The sequence below is a fragment of the Lampetra planeri genome, chromosome 44, assembly GCF_965212315.1.
Source record: "Lampetra planeri chromosome 44, kcLamPlan1.2.h2, whole genome shotgun sequence".
Taxonomy (NCBI): Eukaryota; Metazoa; Chordata; class Hyperoartia; order Petromyzontiformes; family Petromyzontidae; genus Lampetra; species Lampetra planeri.
In genome coordinates this window covers 5,273,169-5,285,311 of record NC_136150.1, presented here as the reverse complement: position 1 = coordinate 5,285,311, position 12,143 = coordinate 5,273,169, and the positions used below count along the sequence as shown (strand labels likewise).

The following is a 12,143-nucleotide window of genomic DNA, read 5'->3' as shown; positions in this document are numbered from 1 at the left end:
TATGCATACATGTATGACCAGTGGACTTCGGACTTTATAGTACCTTATTTATACTTCCTAACCACTGAGACCCCTGCACGAACTGCGCCTAATAAATGTCAATAATTATTACTAGGTGTATTAAAAAATAAAAACTCGCGAGAAAATGCATAAACTTTGAGCATTCGAAAGTGACCCAAATTCCGGATAGGAGACCCCAAGAGATGGCGAGACATTGCTGTTTGAAGCACTTTATAAATAAAGTAGAGTGGATGTCAAGTGCCATCTGTGTTGACTTGGCAACACACTACCCCACTCACCCAACGCCACCCCCTAATAACAATACGAAAATAACTCAACGCGTTCGCCAATAACACGGCCTCAAAAGGGAGGGGAAAAAAATTAGGTGACGTTTCGGGCAATGGCCCTAAGAGATGATTGTGAGGTGGTGCTGGAATAAAGATGTGTTGAAGGTGGCGCGCTGTAGTTCGTGTAAGTTGTATGTACGTTAAACTTCTTTCGCATCGTACGTAGCCAACGGTACTAATCGGAGGTGCGGGAGGGGAAGTTGTTGGATGAGGATAAAGGGTGAGTTAATTCTAGATTTGAAGCTTTCGTGACTGCAAGGATTCATACTCTTAGTTCTTTCGGTAAAGTCACGTAGGTAAAAAATGAAATTAAAATTAATAAAAATAAATCAATAAAGTCACGACGTTTCGGAGGCAACACAAGTCTCCGTCATCAGGTGGGACCGTCACAGCCAGAGTTGCCTCCGAAACGTCGTGATTTTATTGTTTTATTTTTATTAATTTTAATTTCATTTTTTACCTACGTGACTTTAACGAAAGAACTAAGAGTAAATGTGAGTCAGTTGTGATCAAGATTTGGGGGGGGGGGGGGAGACGACCTCGGGATTCTACGGTGTGCGGTGGTCGGGGGTGTATCACCATGGGTGGTCATCGTCATCGCGTTGCGACCGAGGATGAAGTCAGCTTGACATCTGAATATCTCAGCTCCGCGTGATCGTGACACCAGCGGCTGAAGTGGGCCCCCTCCCACGGCCCCTCCCCCTCAATGTTGACGCTGCGATTTGACATATTCTCGATCATTCTCTGTCGCTCGCTCCTTGTACGCGTTAAAAGTCGCTCGATTTTTTTTCCTATGTCGCTGGGATTCGATTTTTTTTCTTCCCATCTCTCTCGCCGGGCAAACTCTCACCGGGCAAACACGCACTCACCTACTTCTCATCTCACTCTACTCCCCTCCACGCACTCTCCTGCCTCTCCCCTCTCATCTCACTCTACTCCCCTCCACGCACTCTCCTGCCTCTCCCCTCTCATCTCACTCTACTCCCCTCCACGCTCTCTCCTACCTCTCCCTTTTCATCTCACTCTACTCCCCTCCACGCTCTCTCCTACCTCTCCCCTCTCATCTCACTCTACTCCCCTCCACGCACTCTCCTGCCTCTCCCCTCTCATCTCACTCTACTCCCCTCCACGCTCTCTCCTGCCTCTCCCCTCTCATCTCACTCTACTCCCCTCCACGCACTCTCCTACCTCTTCACTCTCATCTCACTCTGCTCCCCTCCACGCTCTCTCCTGCCTCTCCCCTCTCATCTCACTCTACTCCCCTCCACGCACTCTCCTACCTCTTCACTCTCATCTCACTCTGCTCCCCTCCACGCACTCTCCTACCTCTCCCCTCTCATCTCACTCTACTCTCCTCCACGCTCTCTCCTGCCTCTCCCCTCTCATCTCACTCTGCTCCCCTCCACGCACTCTCCTACCTCTCTCCTCTCATCTCACTCCACTCCCCTCCACACACTCTCCTACCTCTCCCCTCTCATCTCACTCTACTCCCCTCCACACACTCTCCTACCTCTCTCCTCTCATCTCACTCCACTCCCCTCCACACACTCTCCTACCTCTCCCCTCTCATCTCACTCTACTCCCCTCCACGCACTCTCCTACCTCTCCTTTATCTCACTCTACTCCACTCCACGCACTCTCCTACCTCTCCCTTATTTCACTCTACTCCCCTCCACGCACTCTCCTGCCTCTCCCCTCTCATCTCACTCTACTCCCCTCCACGCACTCTCCTACCTCTCCCCTCTCATCTCACTCTACTCCCCTTCACGCACTCTCCTACCTCTCATCTCACTCTACTCCCCTCCACACACTCTCCTACCTCTCCCCTCTCATCTCACTCTACTCCCCTCCACGCACTCTCCTGCCTCTCCCCTCTCATCTCACTCTACTCCCCTCCGCGCTCTCTCATACCTCTCCCCTCTCATCTCACTCTACTCCCCTCCACGCACTCTCCTACCTCTCATCTCACTCTACTCCCCTCCACACACTCTCCTACCTATCCCTTCTCATCTCACTCTAACCCCCTCCATGCACTCTCCTACCTCTCCCCTCTCATCTCACTCTACTCCCCTCCACCTACTCTCTACCTCTCCCTTATCTCACTCTACTCCCCTCCACGCACTCTCCTACCTCTCCCCTCTTATCTCACTCCACGACCCCTTGCACACACTCTCCCACAGTCGACAGGGGAGGGAGGAGGGGCCCACCGTAGGCGCACACGTGGCTCAACGTGGTTTTCGGCGGCGGATCAAATTCAAATCTCCCGCGCGAACGACGCCCCTCCCCGCCCACCCCGCCCACGAGCGCGGCTTCCCCAATTGGTCGCCGCGCCCGTGACGTCACGCGTGACCCGCCCCTTCGAGCACTCCTCACTCAACATGGCGGCGATGAGGCTGGTGAAGGTAAGGGGCAGGGCCGTGGTTGACCTCTGCGTTGCGTCCTTAAGCCGCGGCGGTCAACTCCGACGTAAGAGTCAGGCGCTACCTCGGCAATGCGATGCGCATTGAGGCACGAGCTTCTCGGTAAATATCGAGGTCGGAAACTGGAGGAATAAGCGGCGGGGGTGGGGGTGGTGGGGTCACTCGCCGTAGCGGTAGTTGGCGCGGTAAAGCCGGCATCGCGATCAGGCAAGAGCGTAGGCTTCCATACCGACCAGGCCGCGGCTGATTGTGCTCTGCGTTCTGCTCGCTCTGTCTCCTGTGATCAATGAATTATTGCCTCGCTGCTTCAAGATATTATTTCCAGCGTACCTCTTCGCTGGCTGCCTCGGGGTAGCAGCGTAAAGTCCACATTGCGGTGACGTGGCCAGTACATCCATCCATATGCCACTTGCGAACGAGACGACAGCATTTTACCGTAACATCCTCACCCCTTACGAGTTCTCAACTGGGCACGCGAAATACACTTTAATAACAAGACTAGCGCTGTTATTTCTTACGAAGTGGTACGAGCTTTTATCGACCTTGCGTGATGATGGTGGTAATTGCCTTGGGGTTTTAAACTAAACTCCGCTAGCTGTCCAGATATAGTGGTGACTTCCATGCTGTTATGGTGAGGACAGGTTAATCTGGATTTGACGTTTTCGTGACTGCAGGGATCCATACACTGTGGTTCTTTCGGTAAAGTCACGTAGGTAGAAAGTAAAATATATCACGACGTTTCGGGCGCAACACAAGCGTCCGTCATCAGGTGAGACAATCACACAGTGAGGACAGGTCAGTAGTGACAGTCGCTGTCACTTTAAACTTATTTGTAGATATTTTTCAGAAGCGACCTGGCTACCACAAACGATAGCTCAACACTGTGGCTTTTCACGTGGAAATATTAGCAGCCAAATACTCTAAACGTGTGTTTCTTCAATTTAAACGTGGAGGGGAAATAAACCGGAGGACCCGGAGAAAAATCCACGCCACCACAGGGAGAGAGAGACACGCAAACTCCAAATATACAGCAGGTGTCAGGGTTGGGATCGAACCCACAACCTCCTGTATACCAGGCGAGGTAGTTAACATCTCATAGCCACCACGGCACTAAACAGGGTGGTGTGGTAAAGTATGGTCAACAAACCATGTGACTAAAGTTTGATTTGTTTAACCATGAGAAAACGAAAGAAGCCAAGTTTAGTCTCAATTTGCAGGCGTGACCTGGGGTTACCAAGGAAGCCTTCATCCAGCAGTGGATTGACAAAGGGCTGTAAATCAGAGGTTCATTATCTCTCTTTTTTGGAGAGGGAGACGGAGTTACGTAAGGTACAGTTACGCAACTGCAGCACTGTACTATATGTGCGTGCGTGGTGTGACCACTGTCCATTTATGTAACATGCCAGCAAGTTTCGTGGCGTTGAATAATACGTAAATGCAACTGTTTAATTTTACTCGTGTGCCATTACAAATGGGTCACATTCGACGAGTTGTACGGGCTTCGCTGTATCCAGCAGAGGGCAGCACGGCAATGTCCATTGTCAATATTTATACTGGTAGGAACCCACTGGTTCCACCAGCCCACAGGGGATTATTGTGTCCGTCCGTCCGTCGTGCAGGGAGGGGCTGGGTGGGGAGGGTGGGTAGGGGCTGGGTGGGGAGGGGCTGGTCACCCCGTGGTGCCCTTATAAAACTCTACGTTTAACCTACTCACGCCGGCTTGTGCCCGCCCTCACAGCCGGGCATATTTGCGGAATACACCACGCCGCCGTTGACCCTGCAGGCCATTGACCGAGCAACCCAACGTTCCTACCAGCTCCCTCCGCAGGACAATGTGTTACTGGAGGAATCCGATGAGCTATAAAGCTCTTTTTCACCGACGTCCAGTAGTATTGTCCACTCCACTGCTGGCGAGAGGGTCTCCACTTTAGGGAGCTCTAGAGAACCACCTCAAGAGGGTACTTTGCCTACTCTTCCACACTGGACCAGGCATGTCGTGAAAGGCGGCAGGAGCCACACTTTTATCCCACCACCACAAGCGACTCGGCCGAGGGAAAGATGCCATCGGCTCGATCTCCCGGCGTGGCAGTTGAAACATTGGCACAAGTCTCTTACACCCCCCTTCTTCTGTTCATTAAATCAGTATAAATGGGTGCGCAACATTTAAGTCGATGGGCACGTTGCATGTGTCGGGGTAAAAGTGTGGGTATGCCCACCACTGCCAAAGACGTCTCGGCAACGTGGAAGAGAAGGCAGATAATGCCTCCTAAAGCCTCTCCGTCTCGTGGACGCCCTTCCGAGAGCAGTGACGTAAGCATGTAAGTACAGGGCTACTACATAGCAATACCTAACTTCACTTGCCGGTCAAAGTTCGTCCACCCGCACTATACATGTGTAGAGGAGTAAAATGGGGACGTGACGTCAGGTGTGCCGTTCAGTGCGATCACGTCACGTCTCCTAGGGTACTTAAGGGATACCCCGTGACGTAAGCGAGGTCACTGTGGGAACGGTTAGAGTAAGCAGGGTGAAGAGGGAACCAGTGGGTAGAGAGAGGGATCGAATAGGGAGTCTGGGGAGAAGCCGGTGGTAGCCGTAGAGGTGCTTCTCTCTCCCCTCGGTGGAGTCGGCAGAGTCCACGATCTGACACGAGAGAGAGACCGGAGCTAGCCGGCAGGGACCCGGACTCAGAGTAGGACCCCCATAGCCCCTGGGAGTTGTGTACCCTGCTGTGTATTATTGATAAGCTTTAATAAACCCTGGCGAAAGCCCTTAACTTACCTCCGTCTCCGAGTGCGTCCGTGGGAGCTTCTCTACACATGGACAGGACGTGCTGTAATGCAACCAAAACAACACACGGCTGTACGCACCGCTCACGCCTCTGTACGCGCGGACACACAGTGGCGTCATCTTTTCACCCCCCCGCGTGATTGCGTGCAGGATGGGCTGGTGGCGCTGGTGACGGGGGGAGCGTCAGGGCTGGGCCGCGCCACGGCGGAGCGCGTGGTCCGCCAGGGCGGCCGCGCCATCCTCGTGGACCTGCCCTCGTCAGACGGCGCCGCAGTGGCGCGCGAGCTGGGGGACGCCTGCGCCTGGGCGCCGGCCGACGTGGGTACCGCACTGCCGGCAAACTGTGTAGCGCCGGCGTCGCCAAACCGCCATGACATCGCGGCGACTGATTCTGACACCGCCACCAGCACCGCCGCCAGCACTGCCACCAGCACTACCAAGGCCACCGGTCTCACCAACAACACCGCTGCCAACACCAGCAATACCGAGGCCACTCCTGGTGTTGCCAGAGCTATCGATGCCACCGCCGCTGACACCACCGGCACTACCGAGAATCAGCGACACCACTCGCGTCATCGCTCGCCACCAACACCACCACCACCAACACTACCGATACAGAGATTAATTTCACGATATTCAATCAGCCGTTCCGAGAATAAAGTTAGTGGGGCATTGAAATCACCACCACTGCCATCACTATTGCCACCACTGCCACCAATGTCTCCAAACAGGGCCGTTGTGAACCTGGTCGTGTGTGTGTGCATGTTGGGTGGGGAGCTGTCGTGTAGCGGTTAGCGCGCTGCGCTACGAAGCCAACGACTTGAGTTCGATTCCCGCTCACGGCCACCAACACCAGTGACGAGTATCTGAACAGGTTCTGGGTCTCCCCTAGGTCGATTCAACGTCAAATGAGTACCCGGTGTGGTGGTGTGTAAACATCGCCACCGGGGAGACAAAGGCGACCGGAGCGTGATGCTGACCACCCACGCCCTCGTGCGCCGTGCCGGCCTTCATAAGTGCTCGCTAACAGCACTTGCCCCAACAGTCTGTTCATGCTATACCGGGGATCTTTGTCTTTGTTGGGTGGGAGCAGGTGACGAGTGAGGAGGAGGTGGGGGCGGCGGTGGCCTTGGCGCGGGAGAAGTTTGGCCGTCTGGACGCGGCCGTGAACTGCGCGGGTATCGCCATCGCCCTCAAGACGTACAACTTCAAGCGCAACGCGGCGCACGGGCTCGCTGACTTCCAGAGAGTGCTGCATGTGGGTCACCTGCACCGGCACCACCAACACCGCCAACACCATCAGCACCACCCGCACCATCAGCACCATCAGCACCACCCGCACCACCAACACCACCAACACCGCCAACACCACCAGCACCATCAGCACCACCGGCACCACCAACACCACCAACACCACCGGCACCACCAACACCGCCAACACCACCAGCACCATCAGCACCATCAGCACCACCCGCACCACCAACACCACCAACACCGCCAACACCACCAGCACCGCCAACACCACCAACACCACCAACACCACCGGCACCACCATCACCACCAGCACCGCCATCATCGGTGGAACCAGCACCGTCAACACCTTCACCAACACTTTCACTACCTTCATCACCGGCAACACCAATGCTACCACCAGCACCATGATCACCAACGATGTTTGCCGATGTTGCTGTTGATGGTTGCGATGCGTGTGGGCGACCGTGGTGGTGATGTTGACGGTGACGATGGTTGCGGTGCACAAAGGTAAACTGGGAGGTTTAGACGGTGACGACGTTGATGACGACGGTTGCGGTGCGCAAGGGTGAACGTGGTGGTGATTTTGACGATGATGACGTTGATGACGACGGTTGCGGTGGGCAATGGTGAACGTGGTGGTGATGTTGATGATGGCGGTTGTGGCGTGCGCAGGTGAATGTGGTGGGCTCGTTCAACGTGATCCGTCTGGCCGCTGGCGAGATCGGGCGTAACGAACCGGACTGCTCGGGACAGCGCGGGGTCATCGTCAACACGGCCAGCGTGGCCGCGTACGACGGGCAGGTGTGACCCACGCGGGTTATGTGCACAACAATCCCCGTTCACCGCTAAGGGGCGGTTATGTCACCACAGCACTTGTGCCATGCTAGCTGGAAAGACAAAGAATCCCCGTTTAGCCTCAACAGACTTTTGGGGCAAGAGCACCTGTGAAGGCCGGCACGAGTGGTGATGTTTACACATCGGACCAGGTGCACATATATATTCATGTGTTGTGTGTATATTCATGTTTGTTCATACGTGTGCAAACAGTGCATATTGTATGCATGTGTATGCGTATGCTTGTGTATGGGGAGCGCTAGGGAGCGATGGTGCAGCGGTTAGCGCTACGCTGCGCTAAGAACCTGGCGACCCAGGTTCGATTCCCGCTCACGGCCAACACCAGTGACGATCTGAACCGGTCCTGGGCCTCCCCTAGGTCGACTCAGCCTTAAATGAGTACCTGGTGCGATGTGTAAACATCGCTACTAGGGAGACAAAGGCGGCCGGGCGTGGTGTTTTTTTTGGGGAGCGCTGGCGTAGTGGTTACTGCACTGCGCTACACAACCCAGCGACCAGTTTGATTCCCACTTACGGCCAACACCATGAGCGACGAATATCTGAACTGGTCTTGGGCCTCCCGGAGGTCAACTGGCTTAGAAAAAGTACCTAGTACTGTGTGTATAAAACATCAGCACTGGGAAGACAAAGGCAGCCGGGCTTGCTGGTGGCCACCCACCCCCTCGTGTGCTGATCCGGCCTTTGTAGGTGCTCGCGAAAGGCACCTACAAAGGCCGTTGTCTATTCCTCTGTATGTGTATCTATCTGCCAGTCATCTCAGTCAACCCATGGCACCTGGGTCTGTCCTGTGACCTGCCAGCGGGCGTTCAACACTTCACGTGACCTTAAAGTGCACACAGCCTGGCATGAGCGCCGTGGTGACGTCACCGCCACTTGGTCGGTCGCGAATGGCGTTTTTAGTTGCAGTGTATACGTCTGTCTCTGCGTGCATCTGCGTGTTTCTGCGCGTCTTGTCGATGTTGTACGATGCACAGGTTGGCCAGGTCGCCTACTCGGCCTCCAAGGGCGCCATCGTGGGCATGACGCTGCCGATAGCGCGCGACCTGGCGCCCCAGGGCATCCGCGTGATGACCATCGCTCCCGGTGAGGCCTCCAGAGCGTGCGCGATCGCATCTAAACACACCCCGTCTCGGAGTTCTAACGTCCAATCCTGGTCGTCCCCGATCCGTACGTCGTCATCATCGGCAGCCGTGGTTGAGGCAACAATGATGTCGCGTGTAAAAATTAATTCGCAGAAACATCACGGGATTAGGTGGGTTACCCTCCCCGCCCCCCACCCCCCCGCCAAGAAATTCAGCGCATGACTTACAAAAAGTCACGCGCTGACTTTCAGGAAGGAAGTGCCCAATCTGACGTGTCGCCCACAGCCACTTCCAAGATGCCACTTTAAGTCTGAATTCAGATTCACGATTTCCATGACAACCATGGTCCATCTAATTCCTAGATGAAGGCCTCCTCCCCCAAGCCGTCGCCATCTCTCAACAGTCCTTGCAGTAAACACATTGTCCTGCGGAGGGAGCTGGTAGGAACGTTGGGTTGCTCGGTCAATGGCCAGGGGCAACGGCGGCGTGGTGTATTCCGCAAATATGCCCGACTGTGAGGGCGGGCACAAGCCGGCGTGAGTAGGTTAAATGTTGAGTTTTATAAGGGCACCACGGGGTGACCAGCCTCTCCCCACCCAGCCCCTCCCCACCCTCCCCTCCCCACCCAGCCCCTCCCTCCCCACCCAGCCCCTCCCTCCCCACCCAGCCCCTCCCTGCACGACGGACGGATGGACACAATAATCCCCTGTGGGCTGGTGTAACCAGGAGGTTCCTACCAGTAAGAATCCACCCAGCACGTGCACTTGGACTGAGCTCACTGCTCCATCTCCTCTGCTACGCTTCCTTTTCTGGCTGCCACTCGGTTGTTATGCTCAAACCACCGGCCAACATCCCTTGCCGTCAGAATCAGAATCTGTATTTATCCTGGAGATATCTGATGAGTTATGAAGCCCCCTTTTTCACACGTGTCCAGTTTTCAGTGTGGTGGTTAGCGCGCCGCGCCACGAACCTGGCGACCCGGGTTAGATTCCCGCTCACGGCCAACACCGGTGACGAATATATGAACCAGTCCTGGGCCTCCCCTAGGTCGACTCAGCCTCGAATAAGTAACTGGTGCGCTGTGTAAACAACACCACTAGGGAGAAAAAGGCGGCCAGGCGTAAAGCTGGCCACCCACCCTCTCGTGTGCCGTGCTGGCCCTCATAGGTGCTCGCTAACAGCACTTGCCAAATTCTATGAAGGCTATATGGGGGATCTTTGTTTTTTGTTTGTATGTATATCTGTTAATGTGTCTACATAAGTCTGCGTGCTTGTATATGCGCGTCTGTCCATCCTCCCAGGCTTGTTTGCGACGCCGCTACTCATGACGCTGCCCGAGAAGGTGCGCGAATTCCTGGCGCGCCAGGTGCCTTTCCCCAGCCGCCTGGGTGACCCCTCCGAGTACGCGCAGTTGGTACAGTCCATCTTGGAGAACCCCATGCTCAATGGGGAGGTCATCCGGCTGGACGGGGCCATCCGCATGCAGCCTTGACTCGCGAGGGGAGTGGTGAGGAGCAGGTGAAATCAAAGTGGACTTTCCCAACAACCTTGCCCCACTCCTCCATGCGACCCCTTTCGTTCCCCACGCAAAGTGGTACGGTCCATCGCAGAGTTGCGGGCAATGGGACCGCGTGGCCAATCGCATGCGAGCTTTGCAGTCGCGTGGGGCTAAACGAGCTAATTCGACGCGACCGCCGCGAGAAAACGGCAAAGCGGCCGTTACGTCGCGTCCGATTGGTTCGACGGGTACCATGCGATCGCTCCGCTGGCGTGCGTTTGGCCACCTACCGCGCGGTGTGCCGCGGAGATATTTTCATGGTTGCAGTGTCGTAGCAAGTTTGGAACGATTTGGCGGGATTGGCCGGGGGGGGGGGCAGGGAGAGAAAAATAGTTAACTCTGGACAGATTTTTTCTGGGTTACAGATGAAACCTTACTTACAAAACAATAACGATGAAATATCTCGAACGACGCTTTTGATTCATGAAACATGCGTGCGCGTCGCACATTAAAATAATGATTCCGAGCTTCTCACTCGTCGAGGGTCAGCGACTCTGTGGCTCTTGGCGACCCCGAAACACGTCGGCAAGTAAGCCAATCGACAATAGAGACGTGACGGTAATTGTTTTCATAGCTTTATTTACATAATTGCATTGTTTTATCCGGATCATCCTCTCCCCCACCTCAGCCATACCCCGGATGATTGAGAGGTTGCCTCTCTCCCTACCTACCTGTAATTTCAGCCACATTTGTACCAGGCAACAACCTCGTACGTCCAACATTTCGCTTGCTTTTGCGTGTAATTTCACGATTAATGTGCAACTGTGAACTGCTTAGGGATTTGCTCGTAATTGTCACGGGTTACTTTCGTTTCGCGAAATCGCCTTTACGCACCCTCACAAAGGCTTCATTAAATCGTCGATTCTCACTTGTAGAGTTACAAACATTCTAGTGGCTCGGGGTGTCACTGAAAACAAAATATGAATTAAAATTTTGGAGTTCACATCCCATCGAATTGTCAGAAACTCCATTATCAGTCTAAACTGCAATGCGATGTGGGTTTATCTAGCGTCGAAATACGACCACATCTCAAGATGCTGTATCGAATGTGGGCGTGTCTATTTTGTAGGGAAAAAGATGCAGTTGGTTCTAGGCAGAGAAAGGGAATCGGGTCTTGAGTTTCAACTTGAACAGGGCAGAGAGAGTCTGTGTGAAGTCTTGAGTATTTGTGCGATTCCCTGTCTCGGCGAATTGCATAAATCTATGAGTCTGTGTGAATCTATGGGTATCAATTCTGTGGGGCCTATTTTTGCGTGAGTCGACGTGTCTCTGTGAATTGTCGTATGAGTCTACGGGTCGCTACGTGAATTGCTCAGCAACCGCACCTCAACAGCAAGAACGGTCATCCTTGCACCAATTGTTGCCTCCCGGCGGTTTGGTTTTGAGTGGTGCCTCCCATCTGACTGGCCACCATCGATGTTACAAATTCAGTTGGTCGCTGAGTTCCCATTTAATTTCCATCCACAAAGTGCACTTCTCAGCACCAATCGCCGAGTTAAAAAAAAAAACGACATCAGTTGCCTTGCAGAGTGCATTTCACAAGAAATCACACACGGTGCGTTGCTTAAACACAACAAATAAATGCTTACCACGTTCCTCGGCTAAGCCCAATTTGGGGGAGAGGTCACGACCCCGAGGTTGGGAACTACTGGAGATATCGTGTGTCAGTCAGTCCGTCCGTCCAACGATTTTGACTTTGCCTTTCCCCCGTGAGCGTCGCTCCATCCATTGGCCGTGGTTCACTTCGCGCCAAGCGTTTCGCGTTCACGAATGATTTGTAAAGAATTCTTACAGATTAATAAAGCGATAAAAAATACTTGACGTGAAATATTCGCAAAGT

The 12,143-nt window shown here is 54.0% G+C and overlaps 1 protein-coding gene across 2 annotated transcripts; it reads left to right on the top strand.

The window, feature by feature from the left end:
* Positions 1-2,703: 2,703 nt before the first annotated feature.
* On the top strand, positions 2,704-12,131 carry HSD17B10 (hydroxysteroid 17-beta dehydrogenase 10). Of its 2 annotated transcripts, XM_078614526.1 has the most exons (6): positions 2,704-2,749; positions 5,705-5,872; positions 6,648-6,812; positions 7,481-7,609; positions 8,638-8,746; positions 10,047-12,131. In XM_078614526.1, exons 1-6 carry the CDS (start codon positions 2,726-2,728, stop codon positions 10,235-10,237), a joined length of 786 nt encoding a protein of 261 aa, XP_078470652.1. In that variant the 5' UTR covers positions 2,704-2,725; the 3' UTR covers positions 10,238-12,131. The 2 variants fall into 2 exon arrangements, with proteins under 2 accessions (XP_078470652.1, XP_078470651.1); XM_078614525.1 differs by lacking the exon at positions 2,704-2,749 and having other exon boundaries at positions 4,485-5,872.
* Positions 12,132-12,143: the final 12 nt, after the last annotated feature.